Here is a 22,454-nt window from a genome sequence, read left to right as displayed (position 1 = left end):
GCAGTAAATCCATCAGTACTGGGATAGATGGTGCCTTGTATGCTAAATGCAGGTCACCTCTTAGATGTCTGCAGGACACCAAGTATAGTGACAGGGCTTTGAGTGGGTCCACATAGGACATATTGTTCAGGCCTTGTATCCTTTTAGTAAGGTACCTCTATGAGCGATGTAGTTCTTGCATGTGTATGGACAGATACATGCCAAAGTGGGCATTATCTTCAATGATTGGCGTAATGAAGGCTAGTAAAGGTGGACAATATCTTTAGATCGAAACACAATCTCTTTGTTTATAAGCTATGTAATATAGAAGGACTTTATTACAACAATGGACATATGTTAGTCAAAAGTTAAGTCACTGTCCACATAAGTTCCCAAGCCCCAAACAACTGGGCCATCTCTTAGGGGCATATTGTCATTGTGGTAGTTCCTTGGTATAGATGACTTCCCAAAGGATGCAGTAATGTATTTTTTGGCATTCAAATTCACTCTATGATTTTGGAACCAGTTATTTATTTGGGGCAAACATTCCTGCCACATGGTTAAGTCATTTGGGGATTCAATGACTGCTCCTAGCCTGCCATCTGCAAACTTAGTGAGCCAGGGGCTTTTAGTATTGGCTCCTACTTCAGAAAAGTAGATGCCAAACAGGAGAAGTTCCAATACAGAACCCTGGGAGAATCCACTGGTGACTGGCCTCTTTGTCTCTTTGTGGGCAAAACGTCCTCTAATTTTGGTTTCCTGCCTAAAAAAAAAAAAAAGAAAGAAAATGATAATGTTGTGAAGTCTGGCATATGTTTACTGCTAAGCTAACAAAAATCCCAATAACCTCCATTCAGTTTCTGAAATTCCTCTTTTTGTTAATGCTGACATCACAGTAACACAGTACTAATAAGACAGGGCTCCTAGGACACCCCTGAATGTGGCATTTATGCCTAGTGGGTTCAGCCTATTAGCAAAAAAAAGTTTGGAGGGTATGCACAGGATATGGCCTAAAATGGCAACTATATCAACATGCAAAGGTGAAAGTAATTTGCAGGATTTCACTCCAAAAACTGATGCTAAAATATCAGTTCCATGGTACTGATGGATAAATCGATGACTGTGAGCAAGGCTACTAAGGATCCAATCCGCCATTCAGACGATGTAGAAGCTGGCTAGGGAATTGACAGGAAGCAACCAATGCCATGTTTTCCATCCTGCGAGGAGGAAGGCAACCTTATGCACTAAACTCGTGACATCTAGCACAGGATGGGTGTGTGACAATAAGCACACAAAAAAGCCAAGGAAGAATGACCATCAAGCGTCATTTGTCATTGCTATTGTTAGGTGTATGCATGAAACCATACAGGGCATAAACGGGGTAGTATTGTTAAAGTGCTGTTGGCTTGGGCTGCTGAAATGATAACAGGAATAACAGTAAGCAGAAAACCATGTACACCTGACAGCTGCCTGGATGATGGCCCCTCTCAGTCATCAGGTGAGCAGCAAAATGAGAAAGATGATAGCTGTCACGCAATAAGCAAGAAAAAAAACAAAACAAAAGGAAAAGCAGATGTTCAAATAATTATGAGGGCATTAGTTGAAAAAAGAAAAAGTGTGCAGGAGTGACAAAAGATTTCAGATACAGTTCATACAGAGGGAGACCATCTCTACTTCACTGGCATATGCTGGTGGACTTGGAAAGGTCCAGGTGATGGGGTAAGGAGGAGTTTTATTTGATGTTACTAAAGCTTTAGATACACTGCAAAGAGCATTCATGACATACTGAGTAAAGTGAATTTGATGAAGATTTTCATTAATGGGATTCAGGCCATTCATTAGGGCCTGAAGTTGCTGCTATTGGTCAACAAGGTAACTCTAAGGAAGTACTATTTGTGAGTTTTTAAGACAGAAGTACCTGTTTTCTCTTTGCCTGTTTTCCTTGGTTATGAAGATGTCAACAAGAAGGATGAGGACATAGTTTATGACAGCTAGGAAGGAGAGTGGCTAAGTTGTTTTAATCTTTTTTATGGGATGATTGCATGATGATGTGTGCAGATACTGGAAACATATTCTTTGCTGAGTTAATCTGGGAAGGAAGGAAGTAACCTTCTATATGCTATCACTGGTAGAAATTATTGGATGTGCTGGTAAGGGTGGCAGGGGATGAGGGTATATCCAGTTCCATATTACAGAGTAAGGTATTTGGGTTTGCAGGTCAGGTAAGGGCTCGGGGTGACTATGATGGTGAATAAAAAGTAGCTAGTTGGAGAAGTAAATAAGCAATTATGTATGTGTAATCTAAAGTGATGTCCTTTCTGGTGAGTATAGAAGTGGTTTACATGATGATATTGTCAGTCATTTTGTATCTCATGTTATATTTGTGGATTAGACTGGACAACAAAATTGGGGAGAACTTGCAGCAAATGTGTGACTGAAAAAATGGAAAGTGGGCAAGATGAGAACACAAAGTGGAGAGGGAAGGGATAAAAGTGAAAGTAAGGTTTGGGCAGCTGAGCTTAATGAAATGCATACTGGCAACAAATGTGGTGCAGATGGGTAGGAAAAGGGAGAGGATGAATTGATGGGAAGCAGAGTAGGGAAAGGTATGGGAAAACAGTGGAGGAGGAGGAAACAAGAAAGGGTACAGGTCATGCAGCCAGATGATACACATAGGCAGAGGGGATTTGCTGCGGGGTAACAAGAAGGAGAGCACTACAGGGAAGCTTTAAACCTAGAGGGGTAGGCCAAAAGGGGTATGGTATACATGGATGACCTGACCAAGGAAGTAGGAGATAGAGACACAGTTAAATTTTTTGAAAAACTGTAGGAAGCATTTAGGGTGCTGACAGTTGAGTAGGTTACATTCAAGCAAGATCAGGAAGGGTATAGAAAACAGCTTATAGTCAGTTCTTCACTTCAAATCTGCTCATATCACAACTGCTTGAACATAATTACTTGAAGTTGCTATCTAGTCACATCCTACTTTTCACTCCACATAAGAAAGGTTTGTTGGCGATTACTTTTCTTGTTCTCTGAGACTGCAGCCTCCTTACTCCTGTGTTACTAATATTGGTTGCCTATAGGACGTATGACAGCCCATATGGTGAATCTCAAGACTTCAAAAAACTAAAGTGCATTTCTCACAAAAACAGCAAACTGCAAAACTCAGTGCTATGCATTTAAAGAGTTTTTGTACAGCACTATGGACCCCAGCACTCTTATGACTTTCTGCAGGGGTGGGGGGTAAACACTCTTACATTATGTGACTTGGGAGGTTACACACTACTTATGTATGTTAACTCCTAGCCTTCTGTACCTGGCAGGAAGAGGAATATTATAAGATACTACAGTCTTAGCACATATTCTCACTATATGTATTTTAATTTTGGCTATTCTAGGGATCTTTCACTACTTGTATTTTAATTTTCACTGCTCTGAGAATCACAATTACTATCCTCAAACATTTAATGGACACTTTAGTGATCACTCTTTCTCTGAAATGCAGGGAACACAGTGAAAATAATAATGTAAGGAGGTGTGTGAAAGTGGGGGGGGGGGGGCATTAAGGTGCAATCCTGCATTTTTGTATATATAGTGCTACATTTACTTGATTAGTATGCAACCAAAAGTATGCATATTTTGTGAATTTATGTAATAAGGTTGTCAGTTCTGAGCAGCTTTTATATTTTCAGACATGTTGTCTTCAGCAATGGGTGTGGGCCCATGGACTATTAGGTGCAGAAGAGGAGATTAAGAAGATGGCAAGCGTAGGAGTTCCACCTGAGGAGCAGAGCTAAATAAGTAAGGGAAACAGAAGAAAGACATATAGAACATCGGGTGAAAGGAAGGAGTGGGAACACTGGACAGCCTTGAAAGAAAGATGGGTTAGAGAAAATAAGGACTAGATGAGGGATGACCTATAAGAAATATGTGGGAGACTTCTGCTAGAATGTGCAGGGCTGTCCCACTGTGACCTTACACTGAAGTCATTGCATAGGTGGTATTAGACCTCAGGTAAGCCGAGAAGGGAGAGGGAACTGCAGGATCAGTGTTGAGAAACAAAACAAAACCCGGAAGGAAATAAGCAGCATAGGTGGTAGGGAATCTGAAGAAGTAAGGAGGATGTGTGGGAGAGTAGCGGACAATCAGAGAATGGGATTAGGGTTAACAAGTAGATGCAGACAGGGACAATTACACAATGTCACAGTAGATATAAGTAATGTTAAGGGGTCAGGAAGATTGGGTATGGTAGTGAGGTATGAGTGAGGTAGGGCTAAACCAGATAAAGTGTAAGGTGCATTTCTGGGGTGGTATGTATTCAGAGTTACAAAGTGGAGAAAGTACCTGGGCGTGTTAGAACGAAGATACAGTTAAGACTGTTATGTACTTCAGTGCTTTAGCTTGGGACAATCACAAGCAAAAGACACATGCTGAAAGACTGCTTTCAATCTGAACACAGGGAGGAACATAAAGCTTATAGACATTTTTATTTTTTCCAATGCAAAGACAATCAGAGTGCAGTTTAACTAAAAAATGTCAGGCTGGTTTGGTAGAATGTGGAGAGAGACAGCGTGTAATAATACTTTGAGGCTTACTTCAAAATGACAAAAGCATGGACAGATGGCATTACTGAGTTAATACAGTAATCATTAAATGTGCATTGTAACAGACCAGAGTAAAGCATTACTTATATCATGAAGTTAAAGGAGTGGAAGAAATATGCACGCAAGCTAAAGGCAATACTACAAAAGTATTAAAAGAAAAGTGTGTGCATAAATAATTACTGAGATACTGAGGAAAGTTTGCTGTAAAAGTTGAGTGATGCAGATAAGGTGTGATTTTTCTGTTCTAACATAATGCAAATCCTTGTGATAACGTTTTTGGTTTGTTTTCTTTTATTTTGCTTGTCTACTAAATATTTACTTGTTTATAATGAACACATTTATGTCATTATTTTGTAACAAAAATGGTGTGTAAGTATAGAGCTGTGCCACATACTTCCTTTTGAATGTGTATGACTGAGTAGGACCCAGATTTCAAGGTGAAGGAGCAGTTACATCTGAATGATGGTAATATCATCAGGAAGAACATCATAGACCACATAAAATTAAACAAATTCTGATGGCATACTTACCATAGCTGAAATTAAAAAAATGTTTGGAAGACATAATGAATCTGGATGGTAAATTAGAAAGTGAAAAAGAAGAGGTACATGGCAAATTAGTGATATTCAAGAGTGGAATGGGCACACACATGGGACGATATACTAGAGGCAGGACATAACAACCAGAGCATTCATAAACAGACTGATATCTCTTTTTTCATTGTTATTAGTATATATGTGAACTTATGCTACAAATCAATAATATGATGGAAAAAAAACAGGTGCAGTCTTAAAGGCTATGGAACCGAGAAGGAGGGCAAAAATCAGATGATGCCATGTCAAAAAGAAGAAGAGAGAAGGACAGTGTGGAAGGCACATTATTCTAAAAAACATGCATTAAGAATCTATTTTAAAGGAGCTTTGGAAGAAGCAATTTACTTGCAAACACAATTCCTAAGATTCAGAAAAAGGCTCACCGCTCGATGCAATTGTCCAAAACAGCTGATCAATTACTGTGACAGTTGTGATTCAGAGACAGCTATGGCCACAATGAGAAAGACCTCATTATCAGTTCATAAGCTTGTCTCTGAGTTGTGTCCTATCCCATAGTGACAATGCCAGACCTGACTGTATTAGTGTTCTCCCTGATATCCCATAGTAACACTGCCAGACCTGACTGTATTAGTGCTCTCCCTGGTATCCCATAGTAACACTGCCAGACCAGACTGTATTAATGCTCTCCCTGATATCCCATAGTAACACTGCCAGTCCTGACTGTATTAGTGCTCTCCCTGGTATCCCATAGTAACAGTGCCAGACCTGACTGTATTAGTGCTCTCCCTGGTATCCCATAGTAACACTGCCAGACCAGAATGTATTAATGCTCTCCCTGGTATCCCATAGTAACACTGCCAGACCTGACTGTATTAGTGCTCTCTCTGGTATCCCATAGTAACACTGCCAGACCTGACTGTATTAGTGCTCTCCCTGGTATCCCATAGTAACACTGCCAGACCTGACTGTATTAGTGCTCTCCCTAGTATCCCATAGTAACAGTGCCAGACCTGACTGTATTAGTGCTCTCCCTGGTATCACATAGTAACACTGCCAGTCCTGACTGTATTAGTGCTCTCCCTGGTATCCCATAGTAACACTGCCAGACCTGACTGTATTTGTGCTCTCCCTGGTATCCCATAGAAACACTGCCAGACCTGACTGTATTAGTGCTCTCCCTGGTATCACATAGTAACACTGCCAGACCTGACTGTATTAGTGCTCTCCCTGGTATCACATAGTAACACTGCCAGACCTGACTGTATTAGTGCTCTCCCTGGTATCCCATAGTAACACTGCCAGTCCTGACTGTATTAGTGCTCTCCCTGGTATCACATAGTAACACTGCCAGTCCTGACTGTATTAGTGCTCTCCCTGGTATCCCATAGTAACACTGCCAGTCCTGACTGTATTAGTGCTCTCCCTGGTATCCCATAGTAACAGTGCCAGACCTGACTGTATTAGTGCTCTCCCTGGTATCCCATAGTAACACTGCCAGACCTGACTGTATTAGTGCTCTCCCTAGTATCCCATAGTAACACTGCCAGTCCTGACTGTATTAGTGCTCTCCCTGGTATCACATAGTAACACTGCCAGACTTGATTGTATTAGTGCTCTCCCTAGTATCCTATAGTAACAGTGCCAGACCTGACTGTATTAGTGCTCTCCCTGGTATCACATAGTAACACTGCCAGTCCTGACTGTATTAGTGCTCTCCCTGGTATCCCATAGTAACACTGCCAGACCTGACTGTATTTGTGCTCTCCCTGGTATCCCATGGTAACACTGCCAGACCTGACTGTATTAGTGCTCTCCCTGGTATCCCATAGTAACACTGACAGACCTGCTGTATTAGTGCTCTCCCTGGTATCCCATAGTAACACTGCCAGACCTGACTGTATTAGTGCTCTCCCTGGTATCACATAGTAACACTGCCTGACCTATACATTGAGAGGGAAAAGGCATATCCCAACAGAACCCCCACACAAAAAATATATCAACAAACAACTCTATAAGCCAGAAAATTGCCCACCCCTTACCAACTTAATAAAACACTAATCCTACAAAAGAATATTACTTTCCAGAGGTAAATCATTAATCACTACAATCAAATCTTTTAATGCTGCAAGTGACTCCCTATATTATTCAAGTAATGTATGTAAACTATGGAAACACATCCCACAGCCAGGAAATCCATTCAGAATGCAGACTCATTTAAAATGCATCTAAAACTTAACATGTCAAATCAATGGATCTGCCCCAGTACATCTCCACAATAAATGCCACTATTATTTTCATTTTGCATACTGTCAAACCATTTCCCTCCATTCAGAATCCTATATCCTACAACCAGTCTTTACCAGTAACTGAACAGTTTAACTAGCATTTCCAGTCTAGATCGATCATTTTGTAACACTGCTCATCCCCACCTGAATACCTCTGATATATACTTTAAAGTCAAAGCCAGAGTAAACTTTATTGTCATTCAGAAGTCACACTAAGTGCAAAAACTGAACGAAATTCCGTATCTCCAGATTCAATGTTCAAACAACATAGAGACTATTTTCACAGACATTTACACATGTAACACCTGGCTATTACATCACATACATGCAGGTAGACAGACTAATATTGCACATAATTAGAAACATGTTTAAACACTTTTTGAACTGAACACTTACTTGCATGAGACTTTAGTATTGCACAGGTACTTTGTTAAGACATTGCATTGATCCTTGCACAGAAAGAGGCATTGAGTACTGCACTGTGAACATTAGAGTATTGCATTATGGACCTTACAGTATTGCAATATGGTTAATTTATGAATTTGCATGTATTGCACTGAAAGTAGAGATATTTTTACTGCATTGCTACTGCCCTAGATGGCCTATAAGTTACAGTCATGGTGAATATTGCACTAAGTATTAGGTGAGACTGGTAAAAGGGTTCTTGCACAAATTGAGACAGTTTCTACTGACGCAGCTGGACATCATGGAGTGTAGCGGTTATTAGAGTTCAGCAGCCTGATGACATTAGGGAAGAAGCTGTTCCTGAATCTCATAGTTCTGCAATGTATGCTTCAGAATCACTTTCCGGATGATAGATGCAGGAACAGTCTGTAAGCAGGGTGAATGCAGTCTTTAATTATTCCTCTGGACCTGCTGAGACATCTGGATAAATATAAGTCGTGGATAGGTGGTAAGGTGGTCTTAATGATCCTCTCAGCTGTCTTCACCACTCTCTGGAGGGATTTACGCTCAGAGGTAGAGCAGCCTCCATACCATACTACGAGGTTGTTCATCAGGATGCTTTCTATCGTACCTCTGTAGAAGGTAGTGAGAACTGCCAATGGGCGATTCGCTGTCCTCAGCCTTCTTAAAAAAGTGCAGCTTCTGGTGTGCTTTCTTGACTATGGCTTTTGTATTTGTATTTGTATTCCAAGACAAGTCCTCATCGATGTGCACTGCCAGAAACTTTGTGCTTCTCACTCTTTCAACTGTTTCCCCATTGATGGCGAGGGGAGAATGCTCCTTGAGATTTTTCCTGTAGTCCACAATTATCTCTTTTGTCTTGCTCACATTTAGTGCTAAGTTGTTATTTCCACACCAGGTAATGAGTTGTTCCACCTCATCTCTATATGCTGTTTCATCGTCATTACTGATGAGGCCCACCACTGTTGTGTCATCAGCAGACTTGATGATGTGATTTGTATTGTACCTGGCTGTACAATCATGTATTAACAGGGTGAACAGTAAGGGACTTAGTACACATCCTTGTGGAACTCCACTGTTAAGAGTGATGCTATCTGAGGAGTTATTTCCTATGCACACTTTCTGAGGTCTGTCTGTGAGAAAGTTAAGAATCCAGTTACAAAGTGGAGTGTTGATGCTCAGTTGGAGTAGCTTCATTACCAGATGAAGTGGGATTACTGTGTTAAAGGCAGAGCTGAAGTCAATGAATAGTACCTTCGTGAAGGTGTTTTTATTCTCAAGGTGTTCCAGCAATAGATGGAGTGCTAGAGAGATGGCATCTGCAGTAGAGCAGTTTGCTCGGTAAGCAAACTGCAGTGGGCAAGATCAGCAGGCAGCCCAGATGTTATGGCATCCTTGACCAGCCTTTCAAAACACTTCATCACTGTGAGATGAGAGCTACAGGGCAGTAGTCATTTAGGCAAGATGATGGAGACTTCTTTGGTAATGGTATGATTGTTGTATCCTTGAAGCATTTTGGAACCATTTACTGACTCAGAGAGTTATTGAAGATATCCGTGAGGACATTTGTTAGCTGCACTGCACAGTCCCTGAGCACACGCCCTAGGATGTTGTCAGGCCTAGCTGCTTTTCTCAGGTTAACTCTGCACAGTGCCCTCTGGACATCAGCTGGGTTGACGGTGAGCATCTTCTCGTTATGGACGATGGGCATTTTCTTTGCTGTTGCTCTGTTACCTTCCTCAAATCTGCTGAAGCAGACATTCAGCTTATTTAGGAATTCCTTGTTGTCCTCACATTGTGAAGACATGGGTCTGTAGTCAGTTTTGGAATGGATACCCTGCCATAGGCGCCTGGAGTCTTTCTGGTCAGAGAAGTAGCTCTGGAACTTTCTGCCATAGGTGCATTTTGCTTCCCTCACTCCCTTGTTCAGATTTGCTCTGGCTGTTCTGAGGGCTTCCCTGTCTCCAGACCTGATGGCTGCATTCCTTGCTTTCAGTAGTTCGTACACCTCTCTAGTAAACCAGGGTTTCTGGTTGGCTTGTGTGATGATGGTTTTAGTGACTGTCACATCATCCACACATTTCAAGATGTAGCCCATCACTGCCTCAGTGTACTCCTCCAGGCTGATACACTGGTTCTCAGTAGCCGCCTCTTTGAATATACTCCAGTCTGTGCTCTCAAAACAGCCGTGGAGTGCTGAGACTCCACCCTCTGGCCATACTCTTACTTGTTTAACTGTTGGCCGCCCTCTAGTTAGCAATGGTTGATATGCTGGTAGTAACAATATGGAGAGGTGGTCAGAGTTTCCCAGGTGTAGGTGAGGCACCGCCTTAAATGCCAGCTTAACAATGGTGTATAACTTGTCCAGTGTGTTCTCACCCCTTGTTGCAGAGTCCACATATTGGAAATAGTCAGGCAGAACTGTTTTCAAGTTGGCCTGATTAAAGTCACATGCCACTATATGAACACAGTCTGGATTCCTGTTTTGTAGTTCATTTATAGCCTGGTATAATGTGGTCATTGCCTCATTTGGATTAGCACTAGAAGGAATGTAGACAGCTGTGATGCAGATGCTGTTAAATTCCCTGGGTAAATAAAAGGGTCTGGATTTCAGTGACAGAAATTCTAGATTATCTGGGCAGTGAAAGAATACTATCTCACAGCTGGTACACCAGTTGTTATTGATGTTAGGGTTGCCAGCTGTCCGGTTTTCTGACAAATTGTCCTGTTACAAATTTAATTCAAAACCGGACATGTGAAGTCTGGGTTTTGTGCCACTGAGTAAAGTTGGAGTAAAAAGTTCAATCAACATGCAGTACACTTAAAAAACGGAATGCTGATAAAAAAAAAAAAAAAAACTGAGCATCAATTTAAAAGTGTCAGTTGTTCGATTCACTTCAGTAGTGCCAACTTCCAAATAGAATTTCTCTCCCTCTATGGGTTATTGGCCAGTTCCTTATAGAACACCCCAAGCCGCCCTTCACTGACTGGATGGATGCTGCGGCAGCTGCCTGTACGAAATCTTTTCCAGCCAGGGTGCCAGTCTCAGCACTGGAAACGTTATGTATTGCTGTCTGACAGAAAATAAGTAAATTTGAAAGTTGATGCATAAAGGTTGGGAAGTTGTGGGCCAAGAAGTAGCTAAGGGTGCGCTCAAGTTCCACTATGTATTGCCTGCTGTGTTGGAACACTGGGTCAACGGGATTGGATTGAAAGGTAGTAAACCTAATGATTGTTAGTTTTCTTTCTTTTTCATGGGCTTGCATATTAGCCCGTATGCCAATACTTCAGTGGTCTTGAGAAATAGTGTCTGGACCTGCAGTTTATTTGGTATGGGTCTCTGATAAAAGATTGCAGCGAAGGTTTTGTGTACTTAGCTGTTCTGAAACTGAAACTATTGTAGTAGTGTGGCGGATTGGTTCTGGGGTTTCCCCTTGGATGTAAACAACTTTATTTAGCTGCATGTATTATGTTTGTTTCTTCAGGTCGTTTATAAGATATTTACTACTGGTAACACAGTATAGTGTTTACTTTTGGATTATAATGTACAGGAATTATTTAAATCGAAGTTGTTAGGGGTGGGAGGTTGACTTTTGTTGAACGGATAGAAGCAGAACACTTGATGAGTGGAGTTCTTTTTGTAATTTTAGTAAATAGAAGAAGCTCGGCTGCGATTGGTACTGTGGGCTTAGTATTTTGTGTGTGCCACTTGCCGGTAGCCTGAACACCTGTGCAGTCTGATTACTGTGTCTTCATGATTTGCCACAATGTCATGAGACTTGTTTTGATGATAATGTTCCTTTCTCCCCTGCTCATAAACTGTCCCTGAGTCAAATTTTATTTCCCTTTTAATCCCCCTAAAACTGGTGATGATTGGAGAAAAGGTGGAGAATTGTACATAAGAAATAATGACAATAATTATAGTTAAGACTTTCTTTTATTTCAGAAAATGGATATTAATTCATATTCTCTTATTCTGTCAATGTCTCGAGTTAATAGTACTAATAATTTTAAAAGTGCTCCTGATTGCCCTGATTATTTTTTAATTTGTCCCTGAGGAACAGACCAAAATATTCGTTAAGAGCCATGCCCCTGCATGTTAACACCAAATGAAAGTCAGACAAGTGATACTTTGAGGAAGTGACTGGACTGCAGTTATTTCCACTTGTACTGCTGGTTTCATGTGGCCACTTACCAATTATTAGCCAGACCTTCTCAGTTGTTTCTGTTTTGGTTGTATGGAGGTGTCACCCTAATATTAAACTGATCAAGCTGCTATTTACTTAATGCTCACACAATGGACTTTTGTGGAGGAAAGTGGCCACAGCCATGCATTTACTTTGCCAGGCAAATCAACTGGATGAAGTGTCAGGCAAGGCCAGGTCAGTGAATCAAATGTCAGTCGACCGCCAGTCATTGACTATACAGATGTGTGCAGAAAGCAGGACATGGAAGGATGCACATTAGCCAAACCCTGCCCATGACTGGTGGAATTTAGGTTTAGGGAAGGGAAACAGATTTTAGGTTTAGAATGTTATTGGGAGTTTGGGTTTAGGGAGTATGCATAGTTGTGACTGAATAACATCCCATTAGTGATGCATCATTGGCTGATTTACTATGCTTTTTTACAGAAAAGCATAGTAAATTGGCTGAAAGCAGGCATCCGGAACAGAAAAAGAGGGCATTCCCATCAGCTGATGTCACAGTGATGTCACAAAATGGACGGAACATGACGGGAGAGGGGGTGGGAATGGGTGGAGTTATTGGGTGATGCGAGGGGTGTGACCTTAGTCCAGTTTTAGCCACAAAGAAAGCTGGCAACCCTAACTGATGTATATGCAGACCCCTCCCCCTCTGGACTTACCACTGAGAGAATGTATTCTGTCTGCTCTAAAAAGTGATAGCCCCTACACATGGACTACACTGTCATTAATGTTAGAGTTTAGCCAAGTTTCAGTAAAAATAAGCACACAGCATTTCCTCACCTTATTCTGAGTAGATAATTCTAGCCTTAAATAGTCCATATTGCTTTCCAATGATCAAGCATTTGCCAGCAGAATGGATGGGAGTGCAGGCCTGCAGGGATTTGCTTTTAGCCTTGCAGTGATTCCAGCCCTAGATACTCTTTTGCGTGTTCTCTCACACCTCTTGTGTTTTCTTCTCTTACTATGATCCAGTAATGTTGATTCTGTACGCACCAGATATTTTGTTCCATGTTTGAGTAAGATTCCCAGCTCTTGTAACTCAAGAAGTGCTGTAGGCCTCACATTTTATCACTTTTATTTTATCACTTTATGATAGCCACATATAATTGTTTCTTTACCTGCTTTACACCCCACCTATTAACTATAATATTAGCATTTTCTACCCTATATAGTTCCTTCCGCACTTCCATTTGTTAGAATTTCTATGCACTAATCACATGATCTATTATCTAGCTGACAAACCTATCGATATAACTTTTGAAATGTTCAGTGTTCAACATCTGATATGCATATGTAAAGTTTGCACTGTAATAGTTGCCTCTTTTTTCTTATTAATGTAATCTAGTTAGCAAATGTATGTGTAGTTGTTAATGTAAATTATTTAATGCCTGTTCAAGTATATTACTGAATGTATGTTTAAAAATGTTTGCCAATTTGTTGGAGGGTTTCTCCCCAAGCCTCTGCTAAAAAGGGTTTTTTGACTAAACCTAGTTTGACAAACCCAGTAAAGAAAAGCAAAATAACTAGCAAAATAAATAAATAAAATAACCTCTCCACAGTCACTGTTATGAAAATACTAATCCATTCAGCCCCAGACAGACTCCCACAAATTTGAACATTCAGACTCAATTCCCTATCCCCTAGTGTGACCATCCAGTTTGATGCACATATTCATGCAGCTTTATTTACACCCCTACAGACAAAAAAAATCACAGGTATACACACATACTCTAGCCCACCCCCCCAGGTCTAGTATGAAATTACCTGCACCTTAGATAATTTATTTAACATTTGTTTACCAGGAAAGTATGACTTGAACGAAGCCAATTTTCAGCGGAGGCCCAGGGAGAAACACTCCAGGAGCATGTCTTTGTGACGTGGTAGGAAACCAGAGCACCCGGAGGAAACCCACACAAACGGCACCCCAGCCAAGAATCAAACCATAGAACTTCTTGCTGTGAGGTAACAGTGCTACCGCTGCACCAATACACCATCCTAATAATACCACAAAAGTGAATGGATGATGTCTTGCATTTTATGATTGTCACTTTTTACTGCATCAGTGAATTTTTTCATGTTTGAGTGATTCCCTGAATCACTTGGCTGACCAAATTGGAAACCTCATACATTTCCAAGGGAGAGGACATGACTAATTTGTATTTGCTCAAATGGACTGCTGCATTATCATGCAGCTCTGCCTGGAAGCTAGCCCCCCCCCCCCCCCCCCCCCAAGGCAACATGTGTCTTATGTTCTAAATTGTAAAGAACCCAAAAAAAATACAATGATTTTTAAATATTATATAATGAATGACTTGAAGGACTTTTTATCTAGAATACTTGGCAATTTTTGCCATAATGCAAGTATGAAAGAAGGCATAATACAGAGTCAGAAAAGGCAGGGAGCAAAAAGCAGAAAGTTGTACTCTAAAGCTAAGATAACATATTATGTTACAGTTTTTCTGAATGTTTTCAAAATATAATCCACTCAAAACATATTTCAGTAAAGAAAATCCCACCTTCAGACCGTTAATATTCTAGCCTGTGTAGCTCTGCCACATGCACTGAAATACAAAGATTTATAAACTAATTTTGCTTATGTAATCTGAAATGTTAAAAAATAAATACTGGTTATCCTCAAATTTATGCAAAGTCTCTAGGCTCAAACTTTCATTAAGTCTGAAAAATGTCCTGGAATTGTTTTCTTAAGCATATCTGGTGTTAATAAACGGTTTAATGCCCATTTTTGTTTTGATACCTATTACAATATGCAGTAAAAAGCTATTTTTGTTATTATCAGTGCCATTCATTTCACAGTCTGTTCCAATCTTTAAATGTAAGCTGATCATCTCTGCAGAGTAGCATCAAAAACAGTCAGCTCCCCAACATTGCCTGCCACGTTGTGGCTGTTTTCACTTTAGGACCTATACATTACAAGGACTGTTGTACTTTACAGTGTTCAAAGGTCACTTTGAACAGGAGTGAATCTGCAGTCCTGTTTTATGCCAATAGTCACTCTGTAAAATACCTTTCATAGTAATCATTACACTGTAGTTTTCCTTCTTATGTTAACAACCAATCTAAAATGCTTTTTATGACAGTCAATACATGCATATACCACATGTACACCACCAGTCTGTCTACATTAATTATTTCTCATATCACAATCACTGTACAAAAATCATCCTGCCCCAAAATCATAAACTGCTTCCTTAGAAAAATAAGGACTTGTCAACTCCCTACTGGAAGTCCAGTACCCATAAAAGTGAATCCCACAACTATGAAAAATAGTATGTCAAACAAACAAATGTACGGAATCTTGCATTAAAGCATGTTTTCCTGCATCCCCCCCCATGTAGGAGGCTGTGCACCACCAACTCCTGCTACTTAGATATACAAATTCCAACATCACTGTACCCTGGAGTAAGGAAAATAGTCCATAATACCCCAAGTTCAAGACCAAGTAAATATATTTATCTTTCTGCAGTCCTCACACCTTCATCAAGAACCTAGAATTATGTTTGTTGTTGTTCATAACTGCAGGCACTTCATTTTTTCTTTTAGTCAAAATTCACTTTGGATAATTCATTTTTGTTTACTGTGAGTAGCTACCATCTTATGTTGTAAGGTAAAATGCATTTCCTTTAGCTAACTATTTCTGTATAAAAGAAACACTATCTACAGCCAATAACTGCTTTTCTGTTACACAATGAAATACTGCCCCTTTTGATAAATTTCTTGCATCTAGAAACAATTCTAAATAAAATATGAGCTTGTATAACTAGTACATAGCCTCATTGTGTAAAAGGTTACTTATGTGGATTTACGTAAACTGTTAATGCAGAAATATCTCAAGATCGGTAAACAGTGTCTTTAAAATTACCTTGTATAAATCTTTCATGTGCATAAATTACATTAAAGAATTCACCTTGTATATTACTTTCTGCAATTTACACCTTCATAAAATGCACAAGTGCTGTCTTAAAATCAACTGTCAGTACTAACAAAAATCACTCTATATAATCCATTTCCAATAATTAATGATTGGCCTTTTGTTACACATAAGTACTTCTATAATGGCCTTGCTTCCTTGCGTATACTTTATTCATGCAACCACCTTCTATTTCTGTGGAAGTACAATGCTTTCAACATGTAAAGGCTGGTAACTCGGCACGTAAAAATCAACTACCAATCATTAGCGGACCGGAAATCCGCTGTGGTGACCCCTAACCGGGAAAAGCCGAAAGACTCAACAACAACAACAACAATGCTTTCATCATGTCAGCTGTGTCATTTTATGTTCTTTTTGTTTCCCTTGAAAAGCTGCTGTGATGGAACCAGACCAGCCATCAGCTTATGTCTGAGCTAAGCTGCATCTATGCTCCAAATAACAGAAAAGAAATACAAGGAACCACTGTGAGCAATAGCTGCTTTAATTACTACTCAAAGCAGCTGGACACATGAATATAAGTTAATGTATGGAACAACAGAACAGGCAGTATTCTGCATCAGTGATGCACACCCTACAATAAATTATACACAAAGAAATCAAAGAGTACACAGTTTATTTCTTATAATGCCTTACCTAGATCTTTTCCAAATCCTGATTGTTTGAAACCTCCAAAAGGGGCTGCTACATCAGTTTTGTTGTAGGTGTTGACAAAGACAGTTCCTGCTTGTAGTTTCTCACTGACATACATAGCCTTATTTATATCACGGGTAAAAACACCAGATGCAAGTCCATATTCCGTGTTGTTGGCCCGCTTCAGTACACCATCAACATCACTGCGAACAAATACACAAAGCAAACATTACATCTTAGTATTTCACAAAGTATAACAAATATATGCATGTTACTTATTTATAAATAAAAGTAAAAAGGAGAGCGTAAGGCAGATTAGATTTCAGCGTGTTACAACTGTTTCACAGTTCTGGATATATCATCCGTACGCCAAAGGCAAAAAAGTTTCTAAAAGTTACCAGTTAAACTAAAAGTTTTCAAGCATTACCAGCTCTTCCAAGCAGATTTTTTCAAGCGTTACCAGCTTAACTAAAATGTTTAAGCATTACCAGCTTAACAGCATCTTATAATTCCAAACTAGTTCCACTTCTCGGCCAATAAATCCCTTATTTGAAAACAGCAACGTTCGTTTCACCTTGTTTCACCAGCAAAAAACGGATCGACCAAGATAGTATTCCAAGAACCTTATATTTATTTAAAATACAACAGATTGGCAAGCGCTTTCACCCGTAGGCTTCATCAGGCCACTTATAACTGATATACATTTCAAATGAATTTATAGTATAATTAACGTCACAAAAATCTGCTTGGAAGAGCTGGTAATGCTTGAAAACTTTTAGTTTAACTGGTAACTTTTAGAAACTTTTTTGCCTTTGGCGTACGGATGATATATCCAGATCTGTGAAACAGTTGTAACACGCTGAAATCTAATCTGCCTTACGCTCTCCTTTTTACTTTTATTTAATTACTTTGCTTTCAAAGGAGCGCATTTAAACAGCCAATATTTACATTTACATTTTTATTACTTCATTTATCTTTCTATTGGCTGTTTTAATAATGGCAGAAATCGAAGAAATACAAGTAGAACTCCCATATGTACCGGGAAATAGTATGGACAATTTAACTAGATTTCACAGTTATGTAGAAGGGAAAGAAAATCCGTTAAAAACATATGATGTCAGAGATGTTGCGATGGAAGAAGAGATTAATAAGGGAGCAAATACGAAAGGACTATCTACGTTGTTGCACCAGATGGAAATGGACTTTGTAAAGCTCAAACGCCTTCAACTTCAAAGGCAACACTTTGAAGTTTGTATGGAACGTCAAATTATACCTAGGGGACTTTGCATATGAAAAATGCCAACTACAGGCACTAAATATCCTGAACTATTGTACCAATGGCAGAAAATTAACATTGATACGAGTATACAACATCTGACATTATTGAATAACTACTTCCTACCTGAAGAAAGAGCACTTAGGGAACAAGTAATGGAACAGCAGAAAAGTATTTACTCTATGTTCCCTAAACAACTTATAGATAAAAGTGTTGAAAAATTATTGGACAATGTCTATTTATTTGAGAAAAAGTTGTTGGAACAAAAACAGAATAAAATAAATAGAGACACCAGAGATTTTGCAAGGGGCCAGGTCTTTACTTGGCCCAGGGAGGAGAAAATGGTTAATGTTAATACCTTTAAGAAAATAAATGATAAAAGGGGTACAAACATGGAAAGAAAAAATGAAAATATAGATGTATCCTCGAAACAAGACAATTTGAATATAGATAAGAATAGTACTACTGTAGATGTAAACATCAATAAAGAAGTTAGTGGTATCTCGTGTAATGCAGTGACCACCAATCATAATCTAGTAACTGTGGTAGCAGATGTACACTGTGAACACAGAGATACTTACTCAGATAATAAAGAAGTTGGAGATAGTGAAAACGGAGATGAAAATGTCCAAGTAGTTAGAACAGAAACAACTATGATAAATGGATTGGAACAAAATAAAATAGATGCAGTAGTTAGGAGGAAAATTATAAATTTTAATACCGTATATACCACTGAAATGACCCCTTTCCCTATAGGAGAGAAATGGAAGGGAGGGGGCAGGGACAGGTCAGTGAGTCGGGGAAGACAAAAGAGAAGGTATACAGACATAGAACAAGTGGGGCCCACGATAAAAAAGATGTGGACCAAGAATGTCATTCATTAATATGGAATATATCAAGTAAAACATTGACACCAGAGGAAAAAGAAATACTTGAAAAAGGGTTAACTTTTATACCAACGACCAAAAGTGATATAACAGAAACTATAACTGATTTAAAGTTATTTGTAAGGAATGTTCAATTAAAAATAAGTCTAGGAGGAACACCAGGAATGGTAAATGACTGTACATTAAGAAAGCCTAGTACTTTCGTACCCCAGTTACATCCTCTATTGGAAGCATATTCAAAGTTGGTAGAAGAAGAATTACATAGAAGTAGTAAACAAAAATCTAATAAGAACAGAATGAAAAAAGGAAATTTGACTTATAAAGCCCGAAAAATATTAGAGCAATTAAAAAATAACCCAGACATAATGATTAGGCCCGCTGATAAGGGAGGGCCTACTGTCATTATGGATATGGATAAATATATCTATAGTATGAATTTGATGCTAAGTGATAATAAATATTATACAGATATTAGCACGATAGAAGTTGATTTAATTATTAATAATACCTCTAAGTATATGCAGTATTTATATTTAGAGGGACGGATATGTCAAGAACTATATGAATTTTGTCAAGTAGAAGAGCCTAAAATACCATGTATACAAGGGGTCCCAAAAATCCATAAAAATTCGACTGAACCACCTATGAGACCTATTGTATCCAGTAGGGGATGGGTTACGGAACCCCTATCATTATATGTAGAATCTAAACTTAGACCAGTGGTTGAGAAATATATATATATATACTCAAAGATACTAAACAATTTTTAACCATGTTATATGACTTTATGGAAAAAGAAACTACAGTACCGAACTATTGGTTGGTCACTTTGGATGTAGTATCGCTATTTACCAATATTCCCAATATAGCAGGAATTGAAAGTATACGTCAATGCTTATTACAAGCTGATACTTATACTATATCACAAACCGAAAGTATATGCTATTTGATGAATATGATACTAAATAATAATGTTTTTACGTTTAAGCAAAAAATGTATATTCAGAAGGATGGCGTAGCTATGGGCACATCATGCGCGAATAGCTACGCCACCCTTGTAATGGCTAATTGGGAAAACAAACATTTATTTGGTTTGGAATCTTATCAAAAATATGTTGCATTTTATGTTCGGTTTGTGGATGATTTGTTCCTCATTTGGAAATTGGACCATGAACAGTTAAAAATATTTGTTGAAGAGATTAATTCATTAACTGGATTTTTAAAATTTACAATGACGGCATCTCAGGAGTATATATCATATTTAGATGTATTTGTTGAGAAAATAATGGACGGGTATTTAAACACTGGAGTTCATCGCAAGGCATGTCATAGGAGTTCATACTTGCACAGGTCCAGCATGCACCCTAATTACATTTTTAAAAATGTGGTTAGGGGGCAGGCTATGCGTATGTCAAGATTGAACTCAACTGATATAGGGTATAATCAAGAAATTAAGAAATTAAAACAACAATTTGCTCAGAGATCTTACAAAACACGAGAGATAGATGAAGCCCTTGTTGACCTCGAGGAGTTAAGAAAAGGGAGAGCATATCCATTTTTTGCTGATCAGAGCCAAATAGTGGCAAATGGTGCAGAAAGAAATAGTGGTAACCCTGGAAATATGAAAGTAGGCATATACTATACACAAGATGTAGATGAAATTAGGGACGCATATAGTAAGTATTGGGAACTCCTACAGGTGGATACTGCCATCTCAGAAGTGGTAGGAAAGGAGCCCAAATTCATCTACAAAAATAAGTTGAATCTATACAGAATGTTATGAGGCCCAAATAGAGTTAATTATAAGAATAATAGCAAGAAAGAGTCAGTTAATACTAGACCATGTGGAAGATGTAAATTTTGTGACACTATAGATGAATCAGCAACGTTCATACACCCAGTAACCCAAGAATTGTTTAAATTCTACTGTGAGGCAGACTGTGAAACTACACACGTGGTATATTTAGCCACGTGCCAGTTATGCCCAGCTTTTTATGTGGGCAAGACAGATAGACGGCTTAGAGATAGAGTAAGGGAGCATCTCTATAACATCAGGATAAATTCAGAGAAAAATGCACTGTCTAAACATGTAGCATCTACCTCTATCGAACACAAATTTAAGTTGGGAGGTTCGTTTGATATCTGAAAGGTTCAGCAAATCACATTTCATCAAATCTTACATCACATAGTTTTCAACATCCCTAAATGTGGTTGTGAATATTCCATCATACACCCATTTTCAGCTCCAAAAGACACCTAGGAATGATATTCTACCCATATTGGTTTCGATGTACCATTTCAGTTGCTCTAATCTATGATGTGCTATCTATGTATGTTTTAAATAAAAATACATATTTTATGAAGAAATATATAAAATAGTTCACTTCTGATGTAACAACAATTCAGTAAGAAAGAATTTTAGGCCATTATTGTACTTAACACAGTGAGTGTTTTTCTTTCATGTTTTTACACACTCTAAGATGTTACTGAGTGCCTTGCAATGTGCCTTTATTTATCTTCTGCCTAAACTGTTCCAGGTTACAGAAAAAAGGCCCTATCAACTGGTTCCTATCCCAATTAACAAACAAACAAACAAACCAGTAAGCTAATGAAATAATGTTTTCAGATATACACCATTTTAATATTTGTTGAGAGATAGATATGTCTCCTAGAGATTACCGATCCTCTGGAACAAGCTCCCACTTCACATAAAGCAGAGCACCTCAATGTCCCTATTTAAGTGCAACCTTGACAACTGGATGGGAGACTGCAAATTCACCCCAAGGTTGGCACCTATGTCCATCGGGTCTATATTAGATAAATGAAAGTTTCCCTTAGTGAACGCTCTAATAATCGAAAATCCCAGACCTCAAACTCACTATTGTGGGGGGCAGCGCCCCACACCCCTGCTAAATATATATATACCAACTCTGAGATCGCACTACAGTGAGCAAACGGCAAATATTCCCATCTTCGCTGTACCGCAATCTCACAAAAAGGGATTTTCGATTATTAGAGCGTTCGCTAAGGTAAACTTTCATTTATCTAATATAAACCCTGTCCATCATGGACAGGGGCATTCAGTGCTAATCACTGATTCGCTTTGCTAACAATGACCATCTAACCATGGTCAACTAGGGAACAAGGGTATTACATGGCTAGACATGTTAAGGCCCTAGGGCAATTAGCCTAGTAACCTCCTATCAACATTTGATTCAGATTCAAGCTGAAGCAGCTTGCAGCCCTGGCTTTATCTCCACAGGAAATCCCTGCTGCAGTCAGCCATCTAATAGACACAATTCCTAAAGTCATAGCCCCATCTGTGACTCATATGAGAGGGAATAAATACATACTGGGTAAACCTAAACATGTTGGCAAGATACAATCAGAGAAATGACATACTCCTCAAACATATTCTCCATCACTGTGGTATGTGATAGTCCTTAGGCACATGGGGCTGCATCATACTATGGATATAATCAATGACTGACGTGGAAGACTGCATGCTGATGTTCAAGAGGCATTTATTCCTAAGGGACCTATTCCAGCAAATCCAAACAGAGCATGATAGTGTGGATAACGTGCATCAGAGCATCATCCAAGACCTGCTGAAATCACCAGGAATAAAAATATGGCTGCAAAAGGAGGCATGCTGA

At 39.0% G+C, this 22,454-nt stretch overlaps 1 protein-coding gene across 1 annotated transcript in view; it reads right to left on the bottom strand.

Moving 5' to 3' along the window:
• The window catches only part of LOC122807285 (cytosolic 10-formyltetrahydrofolate dehydrogenase), a 586,928-nt gene that overhangs the window by 25,297 nt on the left and 539,177 nt on the right, over positions 1-22,454 (bottom strand). Inside the window, exon 22 of the mRNA XM_044078406.1 lies at positions 16,639-16,838. Within this exon, the coding sequence (XP_043934341.1) occupies positions 16,639-16,838 (200 nt within the window). The remainder of the gene's footprint in view (positions 1-16,638; positions 16,839-22,454) is intronic.

Source organism: Protopterus annectens, chromosome 7.part0, assembly GCF_019279795.1.
Source record: "Protopterus annectens isolate FY-2018-M chromosome 7.part0, PAN1.0, whole genome shotgun sequence".
Lineage (NCBI taxonomy): Eukaryota > Metazoa > Chordata > Ceratodontiformes > Protopteridae > Protopterus > Protopterus annectens.
This window is presented reverse-complemented; position numbering and strand designations above follow the sequence as displayed.